General features: G+C 37.6%; 4 protein-coding genes across 8 annotated transcripts; 2 read left to right on the forward strand and 2 right to left on the reverse strand.

Moving 5' to 3' along the window:
- The first annotated feature begins 68 nt into the window (after positions 1 to 68).
- On the forward strand, positions 69 to 8,639 carry LOC137101768 (ribosome quality control complex subunit NEMF-like). 2 transcript variants are annotated; one of them, XM_067480571.1, is made up of 32 exons: positions 69 to 252; positions 396 to 464; positions 842 to 944; positions 1,162 to 1,287; positions 1,382 to 1,530; positions 1,646 to 1,713; positions 1,853 to 1,942; positions 2,071 to 2,144; positions 2,249 to 2,319; positions 2,428 to 2,503; positions 2,619 to 2,759; positions 2,888 to 3,096; positions 3,185 to 3,352; positions 3,460 to 3,523; positions 3,607 to 3,695; positions 3,804 to 3,907; positions 3,985 to 4,047; positions 4,151 to 4,263; positions 4,531 to 4,588; positions 4,717 to 4,775; positions 4,912 to 5,032; positions 5,122 to 5,395; positions 5,480 to 5,522; positions 5,612 to 5,661; positions 6,168 to 6,309; positions 6,456 to 6,533; positions 6,662 to 6,844; positions 7,104 to 7,139; positions 7,677 to 7,783; positions 7,861 to 7,904; positions 8,004 to 8,083; positions 8,359 to 8,639. In XM_067480571.1, the coding sequence occupies exons 1-32, from the start codon at positions 194 to 196 to the stop codon at positions 8,434 to 8,436; spliced, it is 3,189 nt and encodes a 1,062-aa protein (XP_067336672.1). In that variant the 5' UTR covers positions 69 to 193; the 3' UTR covers positions 8,437 to 8,639. The 2 variants fall into 2 exon arrangements, 1 of the variants encoding a protein (XP_067336672.1); XR_010911106.1 differs by lacking the exons at positions 7,861 to 7,904; positions 8,004 to 8,083; positions 8,359 to 8,639 and having other exon boundaries at positions 6,666 to 6,844; positions 7,677 to 7,779.
- A 1,095-nt stretch (positions 8,640 to 9,734) lies between these two features.
- Positions 9,735 to 15,939, reverse strand: klhdc2 (kelch domain containing 2). 3 transcript variants are annotated; one of them, XM_067480581.1, is made up of 14 exons: positions 15,793 to 15,939; positions 13,281 to 13,577; positions 13,114 to 13,193; positions 12,903 to 13,020; positions 12,664 to 12,776; positions 12,106 to 12,190; positions 11,764 to 11,847; positions 11,522 to 11,602; positions 11,015 to 11,073; positions 10,691 to 10,800; positions 10,524 to 10,596; positions 10,303 to 10,390; positions 10,140 to 10,192; positions 9,735 to 10,052 (listed from the first exon to the last, which is right to left on the reverse strand). In XM_067480581.1, exons 1-14 carry the CDS (start codon positions 15,850 to 15,852, stop codon positions 9,929 to 9,931), a joined length of 1,425 nt encoding a protein of 474 aa, XP_067336682.1. In that variant the 5' UTR covers positions 15,853 to 15,939; the 3' UTR covers positions 9,735 to 9,928. The 3 variants fall into 3 exon arrangements, with proteins under 3 accessions (XP_067336682.1, XP_067336683.1, XP_067336684.1); XM_067480582.1 differs by lacking the exon at positions 15,793 to 15,939 and adding an exon at positions 15,022 to 15,443; XM_067480583.1 differs by lacking the exon at positions 15,793 to 15,939 and adding an exon at positions 13,787 to 14,938.
- Positions 15,940 to 16,088: 149 nt separating this feature from the next.
- Positions 16,089 to 21,376, reverse strand: pole2 (polymerase (DNA directed), epsilon 2). Its single transcript, XM_067480895.1, has 19 exons — positions 21,262 to 21,376; positions 20,699 to 20,799; positions 20,485 to 20,560; positions 19,825 to 19,902; positions 19,421 to 19,514; positions 19,236 to 19,310; positions 19,020 to 19,103; positions 18,854 to 18,910; positions 18,721 to 18,769; positions 18,495 to 18,567; positions 18,125 to 18,297; positions 17,862 to 17,951; positions 17,689 to 17,743; positions 17,541 to 17,600; positions 17,294 to 17,371; positions 16,983 to 17,091; positions 16,602 to 16,778; positions 16,362 to 16,429; positions 16,089 to 16,257 (listed from the first exon to the last, which is right to left on the reverse strand). Exons 1-19 carry the CDS (start codon positions 21,330 to 21,332, stop codon positions 16,239 to 16,241), a joined length of 1,587 nt encoding a protein of 528 aa, XP_067336996.1. The 5' UTR covers positions 21,333 to 21,376; the 3' UTR covers positions 16,089 to 16,238.
- Positions 21,377 to 21,828: 452 nt separating this feature from the next.
- On the forward strand, positions 21,829 to 27,012 carry LOC137101667 (kelch domain-containing protein 1). Of its 2 annotated transcripts, XM_067480362.1 has the most exons (14): positions 21,829 to 21,972; positions 22,185 to 22,298; positions 23,315 to 23,385; positions 23,606 to 23,723; positions 24,174 to 24,286; positions 24,490 to 24,577; positions 24,669 to 24,752; positions 24,892 to 24,972; positions 25,083 to 25,141; positions 25,327 to 25,436; positions 25,544 to 25,616; positions 25,735 to 25,819; positions 26,289 to 26,341; positions 26,639 to 27,012. In XM_067480362.1, the coding sequence occupies exons 2-14, from the start codon at positions 22,191 to 22,193 to the stop codon at positions 26,781 to 26,783; spliced, it is 1,188 nt and encodes a 395-aa protein (XP_067336463.1). In that variant the 5' UTR covers positions 21,829 to 21,972; positions 22,185 to 22,190; the 3' UTR covers positions 26,784 to 27,012. The 2 variants fall into 2 exon arrangements, with proteins under 2 accessions (XP_067336463.1, XP_067336464.1); XM_067480363.1 differs by lacking the exons at positions 24,174 to 24,286; positions 24,490 to 24,577.
- Positions 27,013 to 27,096: the final 84 nt, after the last annotated feature.

Genomic DNA, 27,096 nt, shown 5'->3' on the forward strand with positions numbered 1-27,096 from the left:
TTCACTCGCAGCCAGGATTGTAATAGGCGTGGACCTGCCCTTTTTGTTCCGCGTCGGCTTCCGTAAAAGAACTTGTCATATGCGCATGCTTGCTTTTACACTGCTTATTTCGTAGCTGAGTTTGAACTAGAAAAGTCAATGTTTGCATTCATTTACTATTCTTTTTCTAATTGTATCCAGCTTTTAAGTCACCATGAAAAGCAGATTTACCACTGTGGATATCAGGGCAGTTATTGCCGAGATCAATGCCAAGTAGGTGATGTTTGTAGTTAACGCCACGTTCATCCGCGTTGCTAGTCCACCTTAGCCACCTCTGGTTGTGCTAACGATCGTTTTTTGTGAATATTTTTACACATGTTAACCGTTTCATTTATTTTGCCTCCTTTTTTTCACAGCTACATTGGCATGAGAGTAAACAACGTGTATGATATCGACAATAAGACCTATCTCATCCGGCTACAAAAGTAAGACGAGTCCCCCAAAAGTTTTACTCTAATTGATAATTAACGGGCATGAAGCAAGGGTATAATGAAGTACATGATGTAGATGTACCACAAAGGGGAACTCTGTATTGTAAGAAAAAGTAATTGTAATTTAGGATATGTTAAAAACAAAATGCATCTACGTTTTAAAAGTATTCAGTAATGCAGAGGAGTTGTTTCTGCCAGCGTTAAAATTAAGTCCTTATAAGAACTAGTGACTATACCTGTCAAACAAATGTCCACTGTAATCAGGTAGATCTATGAAATTGAATGTGGTGGAAGTCCTCAAGCAAAGTACCTTAAAGTTGTACTCAAGTACAGAAATTGAGTACCTAAACATACCTATATTGTCGCCTTAGGCCTGACAGCAAAGCTGTTCTCCTGATTGAGTCTGGGACCCGTATTCACTCCACAGACTTCGAATGGCCCAAGAACATTATGCCTTCTGGCTTTGCAATGAAAGTAAGAACATCATCTTGATGTTTTGTTAATAGTGAGAGGAAGAGCGACAAACTTTGCCAATGAATGTCTCGCTGACATTCTAGGCTTTTTTGGAGTGCTGCAGTTATTGTGATATTCCATCTTTTTAATCATAACGCTCACTGCAGATTAATCTTTGCTTACATCTGGATTATTTTTGAAGAAGTTGCATGTAAAATTATTTATTTTTTCTAAATAGTGTCGAAAACACCTAAAGACACGGAGACTGACCCAGGTCAAACAGCTTGGGATTGACAGGATTGTCGACTTCCAGTTTGGTTCCGATGAGGCTGCCTACCACTTGATTGTTGAACTATATGACAGGGTTAGAATTTGACCCTGACACATGTTTAAATTCAATAGCTTTTTTTTTTAAACATATATGTGACTATATGAAATCTGTCTGTATCAATTTTCAGGGTAACGTAATTCTCACAGACCATGAATATACCATCCTGAATCTTCTGCGTTTTCGTACAGCAGAGGCAGAAGATGTTAAGATTGCTGTGAGAGAGCGGTACCCTGTAGAGAGCGCACGACCCGCTGAACCTCTCATGAGTTTAGAGCGGTAACTACATCCCTACATGTGCTAGTTGTTTGTGTATTATTCATCATAGTCAAAATAGTATACATCATTATATACCAGTGTAAACGTATTGTCTTGTTGTTACTTTTTTATGTAGACTCGTTGAAATTCTCAGCAAAGCGCAGAATGGAGAGCAAGTGAAACGGGTCCTAAACCCTTACCTTCGTAAGTAGCTAGGCAACCATTTTTTAATTGCTAACCTGAATTATATTTGTAGTTATTATATACCTTTCGCAATTTCATTCTTTTAAAAATCCTTTCCAAACTAAACAGTGTTTTATGTGCTTTCCAAACACCTCTTCAGCCTATGGAGCCACTCTGATAGAACACAGTTTAATAGAAGCAGGATTGCCGAGCTCTGTCAAAGTTAACAGCCAAGATGATGCAACCCAAGGTGAAGTAGAGCAACTGTAGTGAACGTGAAGGCTTTAGATCTTGTTAGATGGTGGCTGCAATGTTGTCATTTATTAAATCTGATGCACTCACAGCATTTGATCTGTCTTTTTTTCTTTTTTTTTTTAGTTTCACCTAAAATCCTGGAAGCCCTACAGATTGCAGAAACGTACATGGAAAAAACTGAGAATTTCCGTGGCAAAGTAAGAGATGTGTATTTAAGGGGCAGTACTTTGAGATGCAAGATGAGATGTTATTAATTTTTGACATTCACAAATTTTGGTTTGTTTGTTTTTTTTTTTTCAAGGGTTATATCATCCAGAAGAGTGAGAAGAAGCCAAGCTTAACTCCTGGCAAACCTAGCGAAGAACTGCTCACGTATGTCCTGTTTGATTTAATGTACAGTTTATTATTACATAGATGATATACACAATTCTATCTGCTTATTTGTTTAATTTAATGTATGATCATGATTTGTACTTATAGATATGATGAATTCCATCCATTTCTATTTGCCCAACATGTAAAATGCCCCTATTTGGAGTTTGACACTTTTGACAAGGTAATCATATTTTATTTTATATTTTAACTCTCACTAACTCATAATGATGCTTTCTCTGTTACAGTGTAAACTCACTTTTTTTGAGAATGTTGTAACATGTGATGCTCTCACTCAGGCAGTGGATGAGTTTTTTTCCAAGATGGAGAGTCAGAAAATTGACATGAAGGCCTTGCAGCAGGAGAAACAGGCTCTGAAGAAGTTAGAAAATGTTAAGAATGACCATAAGCAGAGGCTGGAGGCCCTGCACCAAACACAGGTTAGAAACATTTAGGTTTGTCTGTATCTGTATTTGTGAAGCAGAATTTTTTTTTTTTGCTTACACAGGTCACCTAATGTTAGGTGTGAATAACACATATGTAATCAAGTCCATCCAATGTGTTGCAGGAGGTGGACCGAATAAAAGGTGAATTGGTAGAGATGAACTTGCGTATAGTGGAGAGGGCGCTGCAGGTGGTGCGGAGTGCATTGGCAAATCAGGTGGACTGGACTGAGATTGGCACTATAGTCAAGGAAGCACAGGCTGCTGGAGACCCTGTGGCTTGTGCCATAAAGGAGCTGAAACTACAGACCAACCACATCACTATGCTTTTAAAGTGAGACCATCACCAATTGTGATGATTGTTGTAATACTTTTCACTCTTTTTCCCACTGCCTTGTACATGTGTTTGCCTTTTCCACTAGGAATCCATATATTTCTGAGGACGACCAGGAAGAAGAAGAGAAAAATACTGTTCCTCAGGAGAAGGGGAAGAAAAACAAAAACAAAGGACAGAACAAGATGCCTCAAAGAAACAAGCCCATGTTAGTGGATGTGGATCTTGGCCTGTCAGCTTATGCCAATGCCAAAAAGTAGGTTTACATGTACGTCTTTAGACACACAATCATATGTTATGTGGTCAGAAGCATAGGTGTTGCTTTTACAGTTGATCCATCCTTTCCATTATGCTTTTGTTCAGGTACTATGACTGCAAACGCAGTGCTGAAAAGAAGGAACAGAAAACCATGGAAGCAGCAGATAAAGTGAGAAAGCAGTTTATACTTATATTTTATATTTTGATTCAGGATGAGCAGTTAATCGTTCTTCTAATTTTGCATCATTCAAGGCCATGAAATCTGCAGAGAAAAAAACACAGCAAACTCTAAAGGAAGTTCAGACAGTGATCACTATTCAGAAGGCTAGGAAAGTCTACTGGTAAGACTGACTTTATCATGTTGGATGCACAAATCCTGACTGTTCAGATTCAGTCGGTTTTAAATGTAACTGATGAGCAGGGCACCACTTTTCTTCCCCCTTTGACAGGTTTGAAAAGTTCCTGTGGTTCATCAGCTCAGAGAATTATCTCGTCATTGCAGGAAGGGACCAGCAGCAGAACGAGATCATTGTCAAACGCTACCTCCGCGCTGGTAATTGAAAGAATTACACAAACTCATTTTGTAATGTAAATAAATGTCTCACCAAGTGCACCTTTTTACTTTGGCAGGTGATATCTATGTTCACGCTGACCTTCATGGAGCAACTAGTTGTGTCATCAAAAACCCCTCGGGTACAACTTTGTCTTTCATTCTTTCTGCCAGTGAATGTTCAGTTTATGATGAGATTTAATGTTATTCTTTGTTTTTCTGCTCTACACCACATCCTCATTCCAGGTGATCCCATCCCTCCTCGTACTCTGACAGAGGCTGGCACTATGTCTGTGTGCTACAGTGCTGCTTGGGATGCCAAGATTGTCACTAGCGCTTGGTGGGTCCATCATCATCAGGTGAATCATAAATATTGGCCTACTAAATTAACTCTTCCCTGATTTTTTTTTTTTTTTTTTTTTTATAATTATTTCTGTTCCAATTCATTTCGCACACACCACCCACTGTAATTTGACAAAACTACCAGTAGCCGAAAATCAAGATATTTTAAACACAAGTAAAAACATGGTGAGGAAAAAAAGGAATGAGTAGGAAGAGAATTAAATGTTGATCTTTTTAATATTGAGAAAACCTGGAATTATTAATGTTATATTATTTATATTTAGGTGTCTAAGACAGCTCCCACTGGTGAATACCTGACCACTGGAAGCTTCATGATAAGAGGTATTAAATACCAGAATTTAAACCCTGTACAAGTTTCATTAGGTGCCAGCAAAGAAAATACTATGAGAAAAGCAACTGAGAACAGATATGATGATGTTAGGCTTCACTGTTTTAACATTTCTCTCCAGGAAAGAAAAATTTTCTACCACCTTCTTACTTGATTATGGGCTTTGGATTCCTCTTTAAGGTAAATCAAATGAGCTGTAAAGGCATTTTGACAAATTTTCTCACATTTAGGCATATTAAAAAAATACCTGGAACATGTTTACACCCCAAATTCCATAAACTTTCCAAGTAAAGTTGCATGCTTGCCTTTCATGCAGGTAGATGATCAGAGTCTGTTTCGGCACAAAGGTGAGCGAAAAGTTAAGACAGTGGAGGAAGACATGGACGAGGTCACATCCCGAACCGCTGAGCTGCTAGAGGAGGGAGAAGAGCTGATGGGTAGGAGGACACCTTTTAAAATTGGCTGAGCTACTTATTTAATTACTATAATTAATTGTTGTATCTGATGCCCACTGTTGCCTTTGCAGGTGAGGACAGCAGTAATGAAGATCAGGATGAGGAGGGAGCACAGGGAAATGGAGAGAAAGAAAAGATAAAAAAGGAAAACAAAGTTGAGGGGAGTGATGGTGTGAGTGGAGAACTGGACGCTGTCCCTGAGGAGCCTGCAGCAGACGAGATGCTGTCAGAGCAGAACATGGAGGTTGAGGGAGGGGACGATGGCGAGAAGGAAACGGAGGTGAAGAATGAGGAATTTAGCTTTCCCGATACGACTGTCTCCCTCACGCATTTGCAGCTCAACAGGTAATGATAGCACAATGAAACATTTATATGATTAAAATACGTTCTCATTGTACATAACACACATCTATGTGTGCTCATTTGTAGGAATAGTCAGAACCCTGGCTTCAAAAAGGAAACAACCCCTCAGGTGAATTGTTAACCATCTTTCACGATGTACATTTTTGGTCTTTCTTAAAGTTGTACAATGCTTCATATACTGCATTACTTTTTCTTCAGGCTGATGTCGACTCGCAGGGGAAGAAACATATGACCGCCAAGCAGAGGAGGTGAGTGACAGGAGCAAAAATAACTGCAACACGCTGGTGGTGAGCATGATTTTTCCTGGGAAAACTGTAAAAATGCAACAAATATGGAGAATTCTGTATAAAAAGAAAAGTCATAAATTATCTTTGTGTTGCGAAAATATTGCTTGGAAACTTTTAAAATGAATTGAAATGATTGAATGTGCTTTGGCTGAATTTACATTTAGGGTTAAAGTACCTAAAGTTTGAAGACAAAAAAAATATGTATTTCCTAGTCAGAATAAATGTAACTCTACCCTACCAGTTCTTTAGCCATGGGTGAAAACCACATTCCCTTCTGTTTAGCATCTCTTCTACCACCCCGCTAAGCTGCCGGTTATAAGCAAAAAAAATGGGCTAAAATTTTTTATCAACTTCATAGATAAAGATGAACACGTTTTTATAAAGCGGTGACAAATGCACTGACTGCCCCCAAAAGCAAAGAAGCATTTCCAGTTATTTATTTAATGCTCTGGTGTTTTTCTCACTAGAGAAGAGAAGAAGAAGAAGCAGAAACAGGAGGATTGTGACACTGAGGAGAAGACCGAGGTTTCACCTGGTGGATTCGCAGTCGACCAGGGGTCTAAAAGCGGAGGAGGCCCATCCCAGCCACCACTGAAGAGAGGGCAAAAGGTTAGAGAGGACTTTCAGGATTTAACTTAATATTGTTCCATGTTGTGGTGAGGGCCAAGTAGATTATTCACAACAGCATTGAGTTGCACATTGTGCAGTTGATAAATCTTCCTTCTTGCACCTTTTTCATCCTGTTGTCACGACAGAACAAACTGAAGAAGATAAAGGAGAAGTACAAAGACCAGGACGAAGAGGACAGGGAGCTCATGATGCAGCTGCTTGGGGTGAGGCTGAATAAAACAGCGACTATGCCATGATGTAATTTACCACGTTTAGTGTTGTCGCGGTTTGAGTAAATTCAGTCCTAAATGCCACCACAACATATACCATCATAACTGCTTTTCTCCCTTAGTCAGCTGGTACCACTAAGGAGGAGAAGGATAAAGGGAAGAAAGGAAAGAAGGGAAAGGGTAAAGATGAACCCGTCAGAAAACCAACCCCCCAAAATCAACCTCAGAAACCTGCAAGGAAACCACAGCAGACTGCAGTAAGGGAGGATGAGGAAGAGGGAGGTCCTGCTGAACAGGAGGACAAGGTAGAGGATAAACAACTATGTAAAATGTATTTTGTTTTTTGGCTGGTGATGTTAGAATGATGTGCAAAGATTATTTTAAAACCCATTTTCAGTGTATAAAAAATATTTGTATTTTTATATAAACAATTTTTCACACCGTGGAAAATGTGCATACATAGACTAATGTATAATTTGCATGTGAATTATAAGTGTAGATTACAATAAGCTTTTGCTGAATACATGCACTTCAGTTGAGTTTGAATTTGAGCTTATTTTTCAGGAAGATGATGTGGACCAGGACAACCCTGGAGCAGAGGTAGGTTCGGATTGTTCATGTGAAAGGACGCCTTCACTGATTTCGCACCCGCTTCTTTTGGTTCTAGTTTAGGGAATAAAAGGACATAAATGCCATATAATTCCCATAGACACCCCTATATCATAATCTCTCTAATTCTAGCTGACAAACACCTCCAGATGACATCACGTTATCTTGTTGTTTAAACTATGAAGTTTGTAATCATGGTCAACCTGCTTCTCCAGAGCTCCCCCAGATGACATCATCTGAACTCCTAATAATGAAAAACCTCTGTGGGTCATCTGAAGGAGTTTTTCTGCTAGAAGCAGAGAAATATTTTAATATAGGGAAGTTTAAAAACATTAATGTAAATTTACACCCGAAAGCCTTAGAAAGCAAGTTGAAAATTGGTGAAGTTGCCCTTTAACATTTTCCTGTGAATAAATCAAGATTTTCACTCTTTAAGAATTGTTAAAAATTATTCCAATTATTGGTTTTAACCTATTAGTAAGGTTACTGCTCTATTTATGCAACTTGGGTAATATTGTTTTGTCTTAGGAGGCAGAAAATCTGCTCACCTCTCTGACAGGCCAGCCTCATCCTGAAGATGTGCTGTTGTTTGCTGTGCCAGTCTGCGCTCCATACACTGCTCTTACCAACTACAAGTATGTGCAACTTACATTAACGTCGACGTGTAAAAGTATGGTTAATTGCACAGGCTAATGAGCATTTGTTCACACAGACACAAAGTCAAACTGACACCAGGTTCTCAGAAGAAAGGAAAAGGTAAGAACTGTAATCCGTTGCAGTAAATGATTCATCTGTGTTACAATCATTTCAGTGACATGTTGAATTCACTGTAATATTTGTTTTGATTCTTTACAGCTGCACGTACTGCAGTTCTCAGTTTTATGAAAGCTAAAGAGGCCTCAACCAGAGAAAAAGACCTGTTACGCAGCGTCAAGGTAATGAGCGTAATCCCATTTTAATTACATTACTGACAAATTAAGCACAAGAGTATCATAAAAGGAAAATTGCCACCCGGTTTCTTTTTCATGAGTCTCGACTGTTATGATTTGCCTAAAATGACCTCATCCTTCTTTTTCTGTTTCATAATCATTTTTCTGTGCCTATATTTAACAAAAAAACTTAAGTAAGCTCTTGGATGCTGTATTTCATCATTAATCTTTAATTGCAGACCTAAATTAAGTTTTTGTTGGCATGACATTTTGTGTTGCAGGATACTGATCTGTCCAGAAATATGCCAGGAAAAGTTAAAGTGTCTGCTCCAAACCTGCTGGCTGCCAAGAAAAAGTGAAAAAATAAATAGACCTGCCAAGAACTTTGATTCAATTTAGTAAATCAAGTCGACTGTTGACTCAAGCTACTGTTCAAGCAAAGAGGGTGACAGGTGAAGAAGCTGTTTTAAGTTTGGATATGAAATTTTATTTTAAAGTTTGTTTGTTGATTGAACAATTTATTGTCATGAAAACATGTAAATTAACACAGCTGAATAACAGATCAAGATCTATGGTTTGATTATTCTGAGTACAAATTAACAGTATTCTACAAAAAAAACACACAGGAACATTGTGCAAACCAGGCAAATAGAAAGCCCTGCCAACATGAGGCATTTCAGTGCAATGAGGCACAACCTCCAGTACACTCGCAGTATTAAGTTACTGATTGTGCTACAGGAGCCAATCAAGACAATTTAAAAGGAGAAGTTCAGGATTTGTCAAGCTGAACGCATATAAATGTCCAGTGTCAATTAACGTTTTGACTCAGAACACAAATACACTGAGAAAAGCAATGGTGGACTTGGAAATGCATTTTTGCACAAGTCCTGGACACAACAGCCCTCATTACTTAAACTGTAGTTGTGTTCTGAGTGAAAGCATTTATGGACACTGTGGAAAGTAGTAAAGTTTTAGTGTCCACATCGTATTGTCAATGAATTCAAGTCTGTATTGGGACTAGCTTGACAAATTCCAAGCTTTTTCTTGAACCCACACATTGTCACAAATATAAATAAGTGTATTTACAAATTAAAAGTTTTCAGAGTAAATAGTATTGTTTAAAGTAAAACACTAGTTTTAGGTCTGAGAACTTCAGGAAGCTACACAAAAATAAGCAAGCAGATCGTTTTAAACGTGTGATAGGAATCATTGAAGCAACGTGTAAATCAGCAACAACAACAGCTGACCTGTTCCAGCGTTGCACTATCAAATTAAGACGTTGGTAACGTATATTATTTTTTTGTGGAAGACCAGTGAGAATCATACACCTGACCAGCGCATTTGTTGTTCATTCAACTCCCTTTGACTCTTGGGTCTACTCGCAGGATGCACAGGAGAAAATGCTTCCGGATAAAATAGAGCTGATGCTAGGCAAAGCCCTAGCACCTTTCCAAATTATATTTCCCGCCACCAAGGTCAAAACAACATTTTCTCAATTTCCTTTAGTGGTTGTGAGAATCTGAAATGTGAGAATGGAGTTTTCTGTCCACATTCTAAGCTAAATGGGAATTTACAGTGAATTTTACCAGCTGTTTCTGCATTGTTCACCACCAGCTCAGCATTAACATAGCAAAAAGTACAGAATGACAAAAATAAGTCTTCTTTACAAACCTCTTATTCACTACAGTAGTAGATATACATTTGTGTCCAGAAAACCATGCTCTCATATTTCAACAAATCCACTATTGCTTAAAGATTTTTTTTTTCTGTTTCACACATTAAACCAATGTTCTGAAAGGACTACCTGCTTTGAGAGAAACACTCATTAATCCCAGAATAGACAGATCTTGTCTAGGAGCCCAGTGTGTTGACATGTGCCATTCTCTGCTTGAGGCTGTGGAGGAGATGTTTAGGCAGGCAGTCCCAGTAAGTAGACAAACGCTCCCTGTGCTGCAGGATGGCCTCCATACAGAACCTGGCAAGGGGAGAACAGGCAGACGTGAACAAAAGATTACCAAAAAAAAAAAAAAAAAAACATTTCAGCACACTACTACACACTCACCTAACTAGTGATTTGGGCTGAACGTTGAAAATCAATAGCTCATTGCTGTGAGCCTGTGGTTAAAAAAAAAAAAAAAAGTTAAACTCAATTATTTGTTATTGTTGTAATGTTAAAAAGGTAAAATAAATAAATTAAGAGTAAAAAGATATAGGTTGCATCTTACAGCTATTTGATGAGCCAACAGATTGTTGGCACACCCTCCAAACACAAACACCTCCCCATCAGGACCAGAACAAGCAGTGTGCCATAACCTTAAAAACACACAAGCACTATGTCAAGCTGTGTTTAACAGTCTCAAACACACAACCAAAACAAGATGTCATTCTCCAGAGCCATTTAGCTGGAGTTTAATCCATGAGCTCCCAAGAGAATTAAGGGAATTACCTGGGGCTCCCAGTGTGACTGTGTTTGAACGGCTTCCATTCATTTTTGCTCACACAGTAAAGCCAGGCATCACCTGGAAAAACAGAGGAGAGCGTCTCTGTCACCACATACATCAGTTTGAGGCCAGCTACAATTAGTTTTTACTTGAGGTCTAATGTCAGACTCACTCAGTGTGTCTTTGTCTGTGGTAAAACCTCCAAACAGAAAGATGTGGTCAGGGGACACAGGAGTGAAGGAGTGCCAAGACCGACCAACAGGACCCTGCTGGGGCACACTCCTATAATGAGGCAGGGAGGGTCAGAGGTGAATTTTAGAAAAACAATTAAGAGAATTATCCAAAGGTAGAAGATGTGGCATGTTTAGCTGGAAAAAGAAGAAAAATAGTTGGATAAGAGGACATTAGGGTCAACACTGGCCCTATTCACAAATTAAACTAGCTTCTTCCCACATCATTCCAAGGGGAGATTTATGCAAATAAAAAGAACACTTACATTTCATGCCACTCCCATGTGTCTAGGTCAATGTAGTACAGGTCATTTAGTCTGTAGTTCTATGGACAAAATTAGATGGAAGTTGCAGCTATTGAAATTTATAATTCTAGTATGGCATGAGAAGGCAAACCTGGTCCTCGAGGACCACTGTGCTGATTCTTTTCCCCAAGTATCCTTCCCTACAGATTACAGATTACCTGGATTAGGCATGTTCAATCGATCCAAAGATGGAAGATAGCATTTAGATGAGGGTGGCCTATAGGGGAAACCAAGTAAATTGGTATCTTTCATTTTGTTATTGAACACACCTGATCCAGGTACTCAGCAGTGGGGATGCAGGGATAGTTGGAAAACAAGCAGGACAGTTGCACTTAACGTGCAGGGTTGCCTATCCCATTGTTAATGTATGTCTAAAATTTTGAACAGGCAAGTAAAATCATGTTTATGAGAGAAACAAATGGGCTAAACACATCCACATTTTGAACTCCTACTTTTGTTTTTCCCTACCTTGTATCTTCCCCCAAACAAGTAGCCTCTGTTACCAACTGTGGCACAGGCATGGGCTGCTCTAGGTGACGGTGTGTTACCCTACATCAGTTCACACCAACCGGGACAAAATAGTCAGTATCAAATGTTTTTCCTCTTCTATTCAAATGTTATACAAGAGTTGAGTATTTCTAAATCTGACTAAAGAAGGGAAATGGCAAACAATGGATCATTAAAATGAAGCAGTGTGTACATGCGTTTACCGTGGTGATGGGCTGGCTCCATGTTAAATTTTCCAGGTCCAGGATATGGACGTGATTATTCCAACCTCGTCCAGGGCTGTCCAACTGCAGCAGCAGCAGCAAAAACAACAAGCAGCACAAGAGGATACATTAGTTTTGAAACCAAATCTTGCCATAACTTTTTCTGGTGAAATAAATCTACTGTACTTAATGTGGATAGTGACTTCACAGAAAGTAGACAAGAAAAAAACTCTAGTTTTCTACATTTAGTTTGAATCCAATACATTTTTAAAACCCATACAAGATTCAGCCATGAAACGCTAATATCATTTATCATGTGAAGAGAATGTTTTGTTTACAGACCACATGAGAAGATGAATAGTCATATTCAAAAGTCCCTCGATGAGGTCCCTGTGCAGCATAACCATAGCCCCCAAAGTATATAAGTCTGAACGGCAAACAAAAAAGGCACATATGAATCTGAATACCCGAGAGTCTTTTTTAATATTGGGTTAAAAAACAAAACTTTATAAACATGATTGTGAAACTCAATTCTTGACCATATTATACAGTACATATTCAGAAGATCATTAGATGATAAATGACAGTAAATGTGCCGTATTAAACACTCAGGTAAACCCGGTTTAACAAACACTGAATGGAATTCAGTGGATATTTGTTTTTTCATAAATGAATTTCAAATAATTTTTATGTCAATTTTATTTAGAAATGTTATAATTATCAATGTTATACAAGTGCAAAAGTTAAGATGTACAGCTTGGGACTCAACTTTGGCTCTAGGAGGATAGTTATCATTCTACCATGTCCCCAAGCAAACTGACTAAATACCTTTGTTTGCAATTTTATATAGCACGTTGAGGTTCACTAAATATAAAAATCCCGGAAAATAAATCCCTATACCTGTTCCTCTGAACCCAGCAACCTAACTTGTCCTTGGAAGATGGAGGGAATCCTTTGAGATTCTTTATTTCCTCCCAGGAGAAGCTGGGAGCTCTCAGGGATAAACGGTAGATCTGTTGAGTGAAGCACAGAACACAGGAGATCTGAAAGATGATCAACACAACCAGCAGGCTGACATGTGCACATGATGCAGCCAGAGGATGTTTGAAATGTACTTAAATAGTAAAAACATACTGTACCCTGTTTGTGTTACCCCTGGCATGATGACCTCCAAATAGGTAGAGGACTCCATCGACACAGACCCCACAGCTGCCTGACATGGATGTGTGCAGGTTACCAGTAGCTACATGCTTGGTCCTGTGAAAATTGATGTTTTTTAAATGTATGAACTCCGTGTGCAAATAAAGAGCTGATGTGCTAATCATAAGATTAACATGTGGACACTATTACCATATTCCTGACTCCATGTTGTATGTCCAGATCTCATTTCTTGGCAGATACAACTCAAAGAATCTGTGGTTTTGCACATTCTTGCACAGAGGAGGATAACATTGTTTAAATACTCAGAGACTGTGGAAAACATGATAAAAGATTTTAGGGCATTGCTACGTACCTACCTTATATCCACCCCATACATACATGATGTTTCTGTCAACCACTGCTATATGACCACTGCGCTCAGCTGGTGTATCCAACTCAAAATCCGGTTCTAGAGAAACCAGGCGCTGTTCATCGTCTTCTATCTCCTCGTCTTCCTCATCCTCATCCTCATCCATGTCATCGTTCACCATCCAAGCAAACAGTCGGTCATCATCCTCTCTATCTGAGTCATTGTCATCCTCTCCTGCTGCCTGCTCACCAATGTCCTCCTCCATCTCTGCCATTCCCTCTGCCATATTAGTCTCTCCTGTCTCCTATGGACACAAGAGAAATACTGTAGGTTAGTGTTGACAGGATTACTCAATGAACTGATAAGTTTACCAATATTCTAAAAATATGCTTGACAGACACAAAGACTGGATGTTAGGAAATGACGAATTTTCAGCTAGGTTTGACTGATGGGACACGGCAAGATTTACACACATTCTTTCTGTATATCGTATACTTTTAAGTAGACACATACCTTGATTTTTGTCACTTTGTTAATGATAGTTCAGCAACTTCGGGGCCACGGATCATTTACCGTTGGCGTAGCGTTTACAAGTGCGGTAAAGTGAGCAGTCGTTAACAGGAACGCGGTGTAGGAAATAGCCGCTCATGTTTTGTTGCGCTTTTATTCCTTTAATTACGGGATTTGCAGTTTGGTCCGAGCGAAACGGATGCGTTCAGGGTTCAGAGACTGTTGCACACAAAGCAATTCAATCATTTGTTTATGTAGAGTTGGTGGGAAGATACATCACTCTATACATGAATGCATTTTAGATAAAGTCTAAATAAAACACCTTAGATCCAAGTCCTGACCTGAGGAGACCTTGTTTTTTTTGGTTAAGTTCCCTTTACAAAAATGCTGTACAGTAAACCGCTTTAAAATTGACTAGACAAGAATAAATTAAAAGTTTCAGTTCACCTCTAAAAAGTTTTATCCAAAACCAAACATGAGGACATTGTTAGTTTTTTGTGATTTTTCAGTTGCCCTTATTTTATAAAAACTACAGTAAAATGGCTAGAAAATTACATGATTCAAGACTCTAAAAGTCTATCTTTTCTTCCTAATAATGCTGAATATAATAGCCCACACATCTGGCTAATATGACACCATGCTCAATGATATTTTTTTTATCATCTAATAGCTATAGTTAATTATCAATAGGCCAATCTGAACATGGGGCCATTGCCAGTTACTTGACTTCCCCTAAATCACAAGCTTGTCCTTTCCTGCAGCTCTTCTTTACTGCTGCTGCAGTTGACACAAAATAACTGGCAAGGAATCGTTTCAAAATAATTACACAATAATTGCTCAATTTATAGTTCTACTCCGCGGAAATTAGGTGTTAATGTTGGTCCTTGTTACTTAAAATCTGGACAAAATTAGATTGCAGCTTTGAATCGTATGAATTAAACGCATTAGACTATTCCTTTAAAAAACATCCTAAGTCACCGTGCATCCTAAAGCTCGACCTTTTGTTTACTTTCTCCTTGGTTGTGTAGCATTCCCAGGTACCTCTGAAATATAAAACTACTATTAAAAACCAGAGAGAAGTAACATAACTTAAAGGTGCACAGTGTTAGCGTCACTGTACCGGTTTAGTCAGTTTAACAAGTTAATGTAGTGCAGATAACGTTCATGTTGCGGGATCAAAGATAACCAAGCTTACCAACCACGTTACGTTAGATCACCGTGGACTCACAAATACTTACTTCTTTTGGCTTTTCCGTGACAGCGTCTTCTCGATTAAGCTCTCGTTTCTTCCCAGTTATCTCGGATTCCCTCTGCGGTCAGTCAAACCGCGCCTGTCGTGTTTGTTGTCCGGTTTAACCACGAAGAAGCGTTTGTTTACGTTTCGAATAGCACGAGAGCGCGGTGAACTGGTGGCCTTTATATAGAGTCCATGTTGAAAGAACACGTGACTCTGAATCAGGCAAAAATGTCTCAAAAACGACTGCTCTCAGGTCTCATGTTTTGTGCTTCCTGCCCTGCCTGTGTGACCTGGAATCCCAAAATATTTAAGACACGGTCTGATAACTTCAACTTAATTGTGACAAATAGCAGTTTTATTTGTGATGCTGAATGTTAAAATTAGTGAATTTCTGTCTCTGAACCTCACGCGTCCATTTAGGTAGCTCAGTAACAGTTATGCCGTAACTGCGTGAATAAATACGCAGCAAAAATTCAACGGCGGCTGGCTTGACCCTATTCTTGCAAACAACGGCTCACTTTAGCGCAAAGTGAAAACCATTGCATTTTACCGAAATGTCCTAAATGACTTGGTGGTCATCAAGCTAGACAGTTAATGTAAGATTAATGTGCTGTTGTTACGTTTACAGCGTTTGCAACCGTAAAAGTTGCACAGTCCGACGATTTAGACAAAATAAATATTGTAAAACCGTATTCTACACGATGGTGTCAACGCTATCGACATGTAAATGCAGCTTTTAAGTAAAATATATCCGCACACATCATTCCATTACCTTGCAAATGTTTGTTTTCCTTGTGAGTTCAAATGCAATATGACATTTACGTGAGGTCATCACAAGCACTCTAGGAAACGACCAAAATCTGTGGGCCTCTTAAACCATCGCCATCTTGGTAAGGTCCATGAATGGCGCAGCTCATCACTACGGCAAATCGGAGGTACTAAATACTCGACCTTTTGAAATAGGAGGAATAGACCAAAAACTACAATTACAAAATCTTAAGAATATTCCAGTTTCTAAGAATACAATTTCTTTTCAAAAAATGTCAGAATGTTCAGTATAAAGAATAAAAGTTTTTTTTATTAATTGCAGAACGTACAAGAGATATACAAAATAAAACACTAAAAATGATCAATTACTAGTCCATTTAAACCAGTATCATACAAAGGTAATATACAAAACACCAACAATGGTAAGAATCAGAAAATCTTTGATTTTCTTTAGAGTCCTTGAAGTTTGCTGTGAAGTTATAGGAACACAACAGATTAGTATACCCAAATAAAGACTTAATGTATAGTGTAATGTAATGATTAAGCTGGGGGAAAAAAGAAAACACAACCCACCTGTCCTCAACAGTTCTGTTGGATGGATAGTAGACCTTGAATGTGAAGCCACTTCTTGGGAATGAGCCCTGTCATAATGAATAAAAAAAATATATATTTATAATATTATTATGTCATATTGAGGTCTACTACGGCACTGTGTGCTAAACTGAACAACTACCAGACACAACAACACATTTTAACAGCTTCTGTTGAAATATAACAAAAGCATGCTTCAGTTAGCTTGTTTCTCTTTCCTACCGGGTTGACACAGAGACAGTCTGTGTTGGTAATGCTGAATGGGTCATATTTGTCTGCAAAGACAATGACATCTGGGATTGGGTAGACACGCAGGGAATAGTCATATGCCCAGAATACAGGACTGACATACAGAGGCAGTGGAGTCAAGTGACCCTGAGACAAGATGGTCTTAACAAACTGGGGAGAGGAGAAAAAGAACAAGTCTTAACAAATATGTTTGCTGCAAAAACACATTGCATATAATGGAAAATTTTACACATATAATTTTCACATATATTTTACAATGTAAGTAACACAACTAATAATACTGCATGTGTGTACAGATCGAAAGGAGGTCAAAATCAAGTACAAACAGGTTTGTTCAAAAAACCTGAAACTCACATGATTTGGAATGTCAAAATTGTTATTAGGTAGCCTCACGCAGTTTCTGCACATCTTGTTGACGAGATCTTCCCTGATAATGATAATCTCCTGGCTGCAATACTGGATCCTGGCAGGAAACCCATATCATCACAGTGAACGTCAGCTTTAGAGTAGTTTCTGTCATGAGTTTTCTCTAAGCCCTATGAATTAAACTAGAGTCTGATTTGTAAAAGAATTGGGTTTGTATTACGTTGTAAGTTCTGATCAACTTACCTAACATGTATTTTAACATTAAGTAAAATCCACATATTTGTTGTACAATACAGTACCTGCATGGGTTAGTTGTAAACACAGAAAATGGCACCCTCTGTCTGAACTCTTCTGTGATATGATCTGCCAAGGGAGGCCTGAGGCGAGATTCAAAGTGTTTATTGTCATATGCACAGACAGAAAGCATGTTTCCCTGCACAATGAAATTCTTACAAGGGAAGGCATTAATTAGCATAAGCCCAAACCACTAAACGAAACTTTAAATATCGCTTTGAGAAAAAATAAACAGATCTCTGACATGATTACCTTGGCAGGATGGTAGCTGGACCAGGGTCTTCGGGACCAGGAACAAACACAAAGCGACTACTAAAGGTTTAGAATGAAAAATTCAAGTCACTTAAAAACAGTTCAGCATAGACCAGAGCTGAGCAGTGACAACTGTATGGGAGCCTACCTGCTGTGAATGCTGGGATATGCACATATGGCATCTGCAAGTGCTTTCAATGACTCTAAGAGGGGAGAATAATTCTGAAAGTCAGTCTACTTCTTTATTAATTACACCTATGAATGCATGCAGAAACTTTAGGAAATGTAGCACAGTATTCATTGGGAACCACAATGTCTTACCTTTTAGTGACTTGATTTGCGTTTTTCCATACGGGGCAGAAGAGAAGTTTCCACAAAAAATAAAACAGGTGGGAGGCATTGCTGCATAACCTGTACAGAAAAGGTGTAGTTCAGTTAGACTGGTGTCTCATAAAAAGCATATTTTTGACATGTATTTAGCAAACAGGAAAAAACAAAACAAAATTGATATATTTAATGTGCACTAATAACATATTTATTACTGGGTCTAAAAAAACAAATATATCACTTGGCTTTGGCCAGACCTGAGAACATTATGTTGAGCTTTTCCATCACTTCAACACTGTCAAGCCACACATCAGAAACGATTACAAACATGGCATCCTCGTTTTCTTCTTCTAACTGCTTCAGCTTGGCTGAAGCATTCACCGAAGTGCTGGACGGACCGCCGAAAAAGTTGACGTTGCCGTAGTATGCCCTGGACGTAAAGCAAAGATCAAACACATTCTCAAGGTATGTACATTTTCACAGCATTCCAACCATGATGAAAAATCAAGTCAAAATTGCTGAAACTAGATGCTCCTTCACTTTAACTTCAGCGAGGTCAAATATATCCTACACTGACTAGTCACCGCTTCATTTTGCCATAAAACACTTTTGTTCTAATGCTCTCACCTTGTTGCTGATGAAGGCTCTGTTGGCGGGAACCCGAAACCGTTAACATGGAACACTGAGTCTTCGTACCAACCTACATGACAGAGGACTTTAATTTACAGCAACCAAAATGTATGTGCTAAGCAATATGAATATCTAATCATGTATATTTATAATATTTGGATGTTTGAAATGTACAGCATTTTTATTTTAGTTGCACAGATATAGTAGTTATACTTAGATGTACCCTCTGCCAGTACAAAGCAGGACTCTGTGTATAGGCCATTATGAAACTGGTGAGAAAGTGGTTAAGGTGTAAATCAAGGTTGATCTAAATTAGTTTTTTGTTGAAAGGCACCAACAAAAGATTAAAAGGATATTGCTTTGGACATGTCCAGCTGTATTGTTCCACTTGGGTCCTCCAGGAAAAATTTACCCTTAAAAAGAAAAACATGTACTACAGATGAAAAATAAATCGATATTCTAAAATAATTTATTCTTCTCTATTCAAACAGAAATGGATAGTTTCCTGCACAACTACCTCACCTCTTTCAGTTGTGTGATCATCCCAAGTACAATCACCTCTCCCAGTTTAGCTGTGCTGCCAAGCAGTGCTTCAATTGTCTTAAGCTTAAAAGAAAAACACAACAATAACAATTAAATCAAAACAAACTGTTGGTAAAACAAAAATCTGTTAAATGTGTTTCATTTTTGATATCCAGCTGTTAAAGCAGGTCCATATTGATGCTGCAGATTTAATACCTGAAATTTGTTTTGACCCTCTTCAACAGCAGCTCCTATTGCAGGTGGTGTGAAGAGTTCGTGACGATGTGTACGCTACAAATTAAATGTCAGTATAAAAACAACAAGAGTACTAATAGTAACAGTAGTGAGACAAGGATAAGATGCAGAATCTGAATGTTTAATCCTGAATAGAGCTCACTGACCTGTTGTAAGATTGTGTAGCGCTCCCTGAACAGTTCAGCTTTGTCTTTGGCCAAACCACACACACTAGGAGCTGGATGGTTGGTCATACTGATGCTGAATAGAAAAGTCAATTAAAAACATTTAAAACTGTGTTTGAAGGAAAAAATACAACACAAGACCTGCAAGAGTAGTAAAAAGTAGTTTTATGAGTCGGCTAAGTTGAGAAAGTAATAGAATAAATGTTCAATGTACGTCATACAACGATCTCTGGAGTTAACTAATTGTTGGACCATCAGATACGAGTACGATCTGCTCTACAGTAGTTGTGAAAATAAAAATAACTTTATGAATGCATCTATGTTTCATCTATTTGCAACAACAACAACAATAACAACAACAACAACAAAACAGTGTCTTTACTCACGGAACAAATTTCTTCCTCTCCCCACTGTAAATGTATCTTGGCACATCAAATGCTCCAATGATGTTGAAAACATTATCTCTGTAAAACATATGAGAAGATTTTCTATAAACCACAGTAAAGCTGATTGACCAAGAGGCGCAGAGTGTGGTCCCTGAATAACTTTATAATAAAAATGCTATTAGAATTACTACTAGTCTAAGTATCCTCTTACCCACAATCAGTTATTCAGCTGCTCTTATATCAGGTAATGACTTAAGTTGACAAATGTATTAAGATTTGTTTTTAAAAAGTTCAGTGAATAATTCATATTTTACTTCACAGCCTCAATAAAATATGTAGAATTGTCTAATAACCCATGAGATGGTACATTTAAAAAAATAATTTAGGAATTCAAACACGTTATTCAATTAATAATTCTATTTTTCTACTACAATAATTATAACCGTAGGAAAATAAAATAGAATAGCTTACTGTTCAATGAAGTGAAACATGTATTTAACCCATTTAGCAGTTAAAACAAACAGGACAGGACAATGAAAGTAAGAATAATCTCAGTAATAAATTATAATGCACCCAATTTAACAAAGCTGACAATCACCTAAATATAAATCTGTAACTATAAATTAGTAATAACAAAATGTTAATTGCATCCCCACTTACATGGTTTCATCACAAGACTGAGTGCAGTCCTGCACAGCACTTTCCACTACAGGCAGCTCTATCATACTAGATGCCACTGATGAAAAACACACATGATGGTCACAACCTGAAAGCACTCTAGCAAAATACAGAATCATATACCACTTTGCACATAGCATATTGTTCATGCACATGTTTAATGCAATCTGTAAAGACTGATCAATACTGTATTTACATGGTTGCTTTTCCACTGCATCCAGGACCCTTTCAATAACATCATCCAGTTCAGAGGAACTGACAGACTCCAGCACCTCCACAAGGTACCTGCTGGCTTCACTGGTGCACAAAACAACAAGAAAACATTATGTTAAAGTTTATTTCTTTTTCTGTATTGTAATACTAATACTTATGTATTGTTAATAAAGTAACATTCTCACTATGCGACTTTCACCTGTATAAGAATATGTATATACTGTGGCACCCTTTTAGTACCTTACTACTCTCTCCAATCGGTAATTCAAGTGAAAACACAAGTTATAGGAAAATAGCTGTTGCAAAAAATGTAACGTTACAGGTAAATTGTAAAGTGCAAGAGTCTTTACTGGAGCACAAAAACACTGCACTGCACTGCACTAGCTTTAACATTTGTTTCTTGAAGCCACTAACAGTACAAATCAGAGAACAGAGCGATCGACCACCTCCTGATCAGCTAATTTTAAAAAATACTGCATTTCAGCCAGTTGTGGCTATTTTACCAAAAACGCTTGAAAATGTTTTGTCTGTCATTAAAATACATACGGTCGCAGTATAAGTCCTCGCATCTTAAAGCCAGCGGACACTTTTGTCTTTATTTTCCGAGCAGCATCCATGGCGTACTCTGTGTTCCCAACTCAAGCTTTGGCGCTAAATGTCAACTTCCGCATGTATTTCATCACTTCCGCTGAAGAGTCCGGTGTTTGTGCACGCCTTTACAGGGACTTGTTTTTCTTTTATTTTGGCAACGTCGGCTCAATATGAAGCAATAAACTATATTATTGTTCCAATAGAAGGAATAAATGTTTAATATACAGCATTAATGTAGTATTCACATTGTTATCATTTATATAGACTTTTATTCTTCTATCTTTTTTATTATTCTACCTTGTCTGCTATTATGATAATAATAATCCGGTAATATAGTGTCTGAGTTTATTTCATAATAATAAGCAACATTTAAACTAAAACGTATTAACATTAAAAATTTTACGTTTTAGTTAAAATTGTTAAATTAATAATGTCTAGCAATGTTTTGTTAAACAAAACTAAAAAACTGTGAGTCCATACCAGTGGGTTATAGGGATTTTATTTTGAAAGAAGGCCGGAAGTTGTACTTTCTTTTTGAAGCGATAATCAGATTGTTGAATTGTCAAGAGAACGAGGCTTTGTGTTTATTAACACTAAGTGGTCATTATGCTGTGGGTTTCACAACATGTGAAAATTATAACGACGACTTAAGGTGTCAATAAGCATGTGAGTATGAACTGTGTGTTTTATGGAAACATTTGTGTCCAATGTTTGAACATGTTTCAACACCACCAACGATAAGAACAAGATGCCTGTTTTGCTCGCTGTCATGTTTCCTCGCCCAACTGTTAACCGCAGCTAAGTGTCTTCGTGACATTTTTAGACATATTTGATAATTTGGGGGTTAAAGGCACGTCTTTTCCTTCTATTTATAACAGCCAGTCATGGATTCCGCATTGGAGAGACGCTGCTTAGAGCTGGTGGCCCGGGAGAGGAGCGGACACACGGCTGTGGTGGAGGACAACCTGCTGTATGTGTGGGGAGGTTACATGGTGAGAAAAACAAACATAAATCAGCAAACATGCCAAAATTGTTGTAAGGCCACTTACTGCTTTATATGCTGTGGGTTGAATAAGTACATTAACTCAGGTAGTGTAAAAGGGGAATTTTTACGTGAGTGCTAGCCTTTAAATCGAGTGCATTAATTTAAAATATGTAATTTTCTTTCCAGATGAAACCATTATCCCAGAACACCAAAACATATATATTGTGGATGATGCCTGGTTATAGATAATATTACTATACATATTGGAAACATCAAATAGATGTTCTCAACCACAGCACTGACACAAAGCTGCTGCTATCATTTATTTTCATTATTGATAAATGTCATAATACAGACCAAAAAATCCAATACCTACAAGTTTGTAAGAAAAGGTCCTAAATCCAAGGAGAGTCAATTGCGACACAAAAGAAAAACAGCAAATTGTCAAAATTAAGACCCTGAAACGGTTAGGTATTTGGAAAGTTTTGTATAAAAATTACTTTCATTTATTATTTAAATTGTTACAGAATAATTTTTTGTTAACTGACAAATTGATTGAGTGACTTATCCTTGCAGGTCCACTTTAAAATGCTGTTCGCACATTAATGTATCATAATACATCATCAGTAGACTAATAATATAATATACGGTTTGTACAAGTGTAACAAGTAATTTTTTACATTGTAAGTACATCTCATTGAGGAACTTTTCTTATAAAATGCAAGAAAATACAAGAGTGTTTTTACATTGTAGTATATCTACTTAGATAATGGTTTACAACTCATCATACAGTAAAACAAATATTTACATAGACATACTAAGCAAAATATTACTCAGTATACAGTTTAATTGTTTTGAATATTAAAAATGTCTGCTGTTCTTTGCAAATCTGCTCAATGTACATACCTGGCTTTAAATTGTACATATTTATGTTTTATTAATGATATAATATCATTGTAATGACAGAGTCGAGATATATTTCTATATTAGTTCATGGTAACAGAAACATTTTATTCTCTACAGTCAGTTGCTGATCATGAAGTTTTTCTACCCAATGATGAAATCTGGGTATATGACTTAGAACGAGGTGTATGGTAAGAATATTACATAAATTGCAAATATGCATGTGTCTAAAAAAATAATAATGCAAGGTTACTCATTACCTCAATCCTGTCTTTTCTCTTTCTAGTGGTCATATAATATTCATACTTTGTTTGAAAAGTACTTGTCTGGAGCTTTCTGCTGCCTTGTCTTCCCTGTAATATGTGCCATGATATAAGTGAATGTAAATACTTTTTTTCTTCTTCTTTAAAGGGATGTTTATCACATGACAGGGGAAGTCCCCCCCTCTATGTCTGGGACCTGCAGCTGCTCTCTAAATGGACACATGTACATATTTGGAGGTTGTGATGACAATGGACAGACCAATCAGGCAAGGCTGATATCTGATGCTCCACACAGTTTATAACACTTTAATTATTATAAGCTTCACATAAATTTAATGTCGTGTATATACATAAAGTTACTATGCATATTACAGTTTTTTTTAAACTAAAGCAGGGTGTGAGCACATTCGCTGTTTAAGAGTATTTGCTGTTTATGTTAAAATCTTTAAATATATTGATAAAGTAGAAGTGCAGACAGTATATCCTTTTAGATATACAAACCACAGGGTTCTCCATTTCTGACCATCAGAATGGACTGAGTGCTTCCGGGAGCACATGCATAAGCAGTCACGTACAAGAGATGGAGATTACTCATAGAAAGCAGTTAACAAATATGTGTGAGCCGACACAGTGCCTCAGTGTGTACAGACCAAAAGGTCAAAGCTAGGCTAAACAAAGCTGACATGAAAAAGTGATCAGTGTTTGACTTCAAACAGATCTATTGTGTCGACCTGACAGATGGTAAATACATGTGGAGGAAAATTGTACATGAGATTGGTTCTGCTCCTTCACCTCGGGACAAATTGTCCTGCTGGGTTTATAAAGGAAGGTAAGGTCTGAATATATACATTTTTCTGTAGGTTCATGTCCTATGAAATTAGGTACTGTATTTTTTCTTGAATTGTCTTGGGTTGCCACATGCATTATTCCTAATATTTATGAGTTAAGAGTTTATGTCAAATTACATAGTGAAATAAAAGTAAGAGTTTATTGTTTTGAAATCTGATTACTCCATTATTTAATGTTACTTAGGATCATCTACTTTGGTGGATATGGTCACAAACAACTAACTGACATTGACAGCAGAAACAGAAGCTTCATTGTAGATGATGCATCGTGGGTAATGAATGGTCCTTTCCAAATGAGTTATTTTGTGTTACAACTGTATAAAGCAGTTTTTACAGCAATTTTAGCCATTTTGCTGTTTCCAGGTGGAGGATGTTTTCTGGGGATGGAACAATGAGGTTCATGTATTTGACCCCATGCAAGCCAGTTGGAGTGAACCACAAACCCACGTAAGTGAGTTTCTTGTATACACCAAATACATATCAGAGATTAGCATCAACAATCGTATACCACAAGAGAGAAAGCAGTATTGGGAATTTGAAGCACCGCTTGTTTTTAAGGTTTTACAGTTTCAGTTTATGTGTGCAGGGCCATGCCCCAGCCCCAAGGGCTGCCCACGCCAGTGCCACGATTGGGGGCAGAGGATACATTTGTGGAGGCAGAGTCATGGTGAGAACTCATTCAGCTGTACGGTTTTTCTCAGGATTCAGCTGCCAGCGGAGACAAAGGGTGGCCCAAAGTCAGCCTTTCGTAATTTTCCCTTTGTTTTTAAAATACAGGAAACCAGGACAATTGACATTCACTGCCTGGACCTTGAATCTTGGACGTGGTCAGAAATGTATGTTAATACATGGTAAAATTTCATATATTGTTGTCATTATATCCTGCATTTTTTTTAGCTTTGTCATACCCAGTATGTAACAACATTTATTATGCATATTGTCATTATTATCAATATTTTGAGTTTTATTGTATGTTTGCCAAGTTTGTCCTTTACAGTAACATCCAAAATATGTTGTTCAGAATCCCAGTGTCCTCTACTCCCGTGGGCAGATCCTGGCATACACTTACTACAGTCTCAGACAGCACCTTGTTCCTGTTTGGAGGTCTCAGTGTAGACTGCAAACCAATGAGTGAGAAACTGCACCCACTTCCCTACATCTGCTGTATTCTTTTGTTCTTGTTATATTAATTTACTGTCTTCTTTTCATTGAAATACATTTTCTATGTTCTCTATCAGGCGATGGGTGGTTGCTGGATGTTGAAACAAAGAATTGGAGAGAAATAGAGCATCCCTATAAGAACAAGCCAAGGTAGTAAAATAACACTTGAAAAAATGTTTAGTAAATTAATGGAGTTTTTAGTTTCTGGTCTATTTATTCATTTATTAAAAAGGTTGTTTTGTGTGTCTTTAATTTTTTTTTGCATGAGGCTGTGGCACACAGCGTGTCCAGGCAAAGACTCTGACGTTATTGTGTTTGGTGGAAGTTGTGACTACATCCTCCTTGTGGACACTGTAAGTATCACACTGTAAGGAGACACTTACACGAGTTCATGCGAGCACAGATACAGATCTAAAACATGGGCCTGGTGATTGACAGGTACTGTCTGTAAAACACTGCAAAGAGGCAAACAAAAATGTATACCATGCAAAATTTAAGTAGGATGTAGTCTGATTACAGGATGGACCTTCAGACCTGCACTTGAAATAATAAGTTCTGTGTCCATGTATTGTGGCCAACTGACACATCAGGAAACCTGGATTACAGTTAATACCATTTTAATTTCCCAAGTAATTTATATTTTTATTTAGTGAAAAGCATATTGTGGATAAAAGGAACAGTCTGTAATCAACTGCACCACAGCTAAGTATAACTGACTCCGACTGTTAAAAAAAGCTTTTTCGTAATGCAATTACTAGAATATTGCTGAAAAAGGAAAGAATCAAAAATAAACGTTTACAAACCTTGCATGTTTCTTTTCAGGGTCACTGCAATGATGCCCTTGTTTTCCAGATGCAGCCATATCCTCTGTTCAGGTAAACACTAGAATTTTATCGATTTCTAAGAGGCATTTTGACTCATTAACACAAATTAATAGCAAAGATTAATAATTGATGCATTACATTTACAGTAGGTGTGTTAGCTCCAGGCTGGCTCACTGGAAAGGCAAACTGGAACATGAAGCAGTCATTGTTAATGCTGTTCATTTTATCTGTGCTTCAAGTAAAAAAAAAAAAAACGCTGCTGTTAAAATGTCTATTACTTTAAAGGGCATACATTACGTGACCCTTTTCCCCCCCAAAATAGGAATGACACACTTTTGTTTCTGACAGGATTTGTGAGGATTACATAGCAAAAAATGTGAAGAGCTGTGAGATGCTCAAAGATCAACTTCATCTCCTGCCTCCCAAACTGCTGAGAGCTGTACAGACGAGGATGTCTTTCTACAGGCCTTCAAAGGAACACACGTTAGTGTAAAGAATCACTTAAATGCCAAGAAACAATGTCATGTTGTTACATACGTACTGTATTCCCTACAGTGTGAATATCTCAGTCACATTGTGGGGTACTATTTTTATTTTTTAAATATATGGTGTTATAGTATTTTACAAATTTACTTTCTACAATCTGCCTCTAAAACATTTTAACAAACTGTCTTTGTGATGATTGTGAAGGTTGAATACACATTAAAACTTTTTTTGCCTAATGTGGAGTACTAGTGCTTATAATAGTCCCAGTCAAATAAGTGATGTAATAGCAAACATTAAAAACACTCACACACACAAGTATC

Source organism: Channa argus, chromosome 16 (genome assembly GCF_033026475.1).
Source record: "Channa argus isolate prfri chromosome 16, Channa argus male v1.0, whole genome shotgun sequence".
Classification (NCBI taxonomy): Eukaryota; Metazoa; Chordata; class Actinopteri; order Anabantiformes; family Channidae; genus Channa; species Channa argus.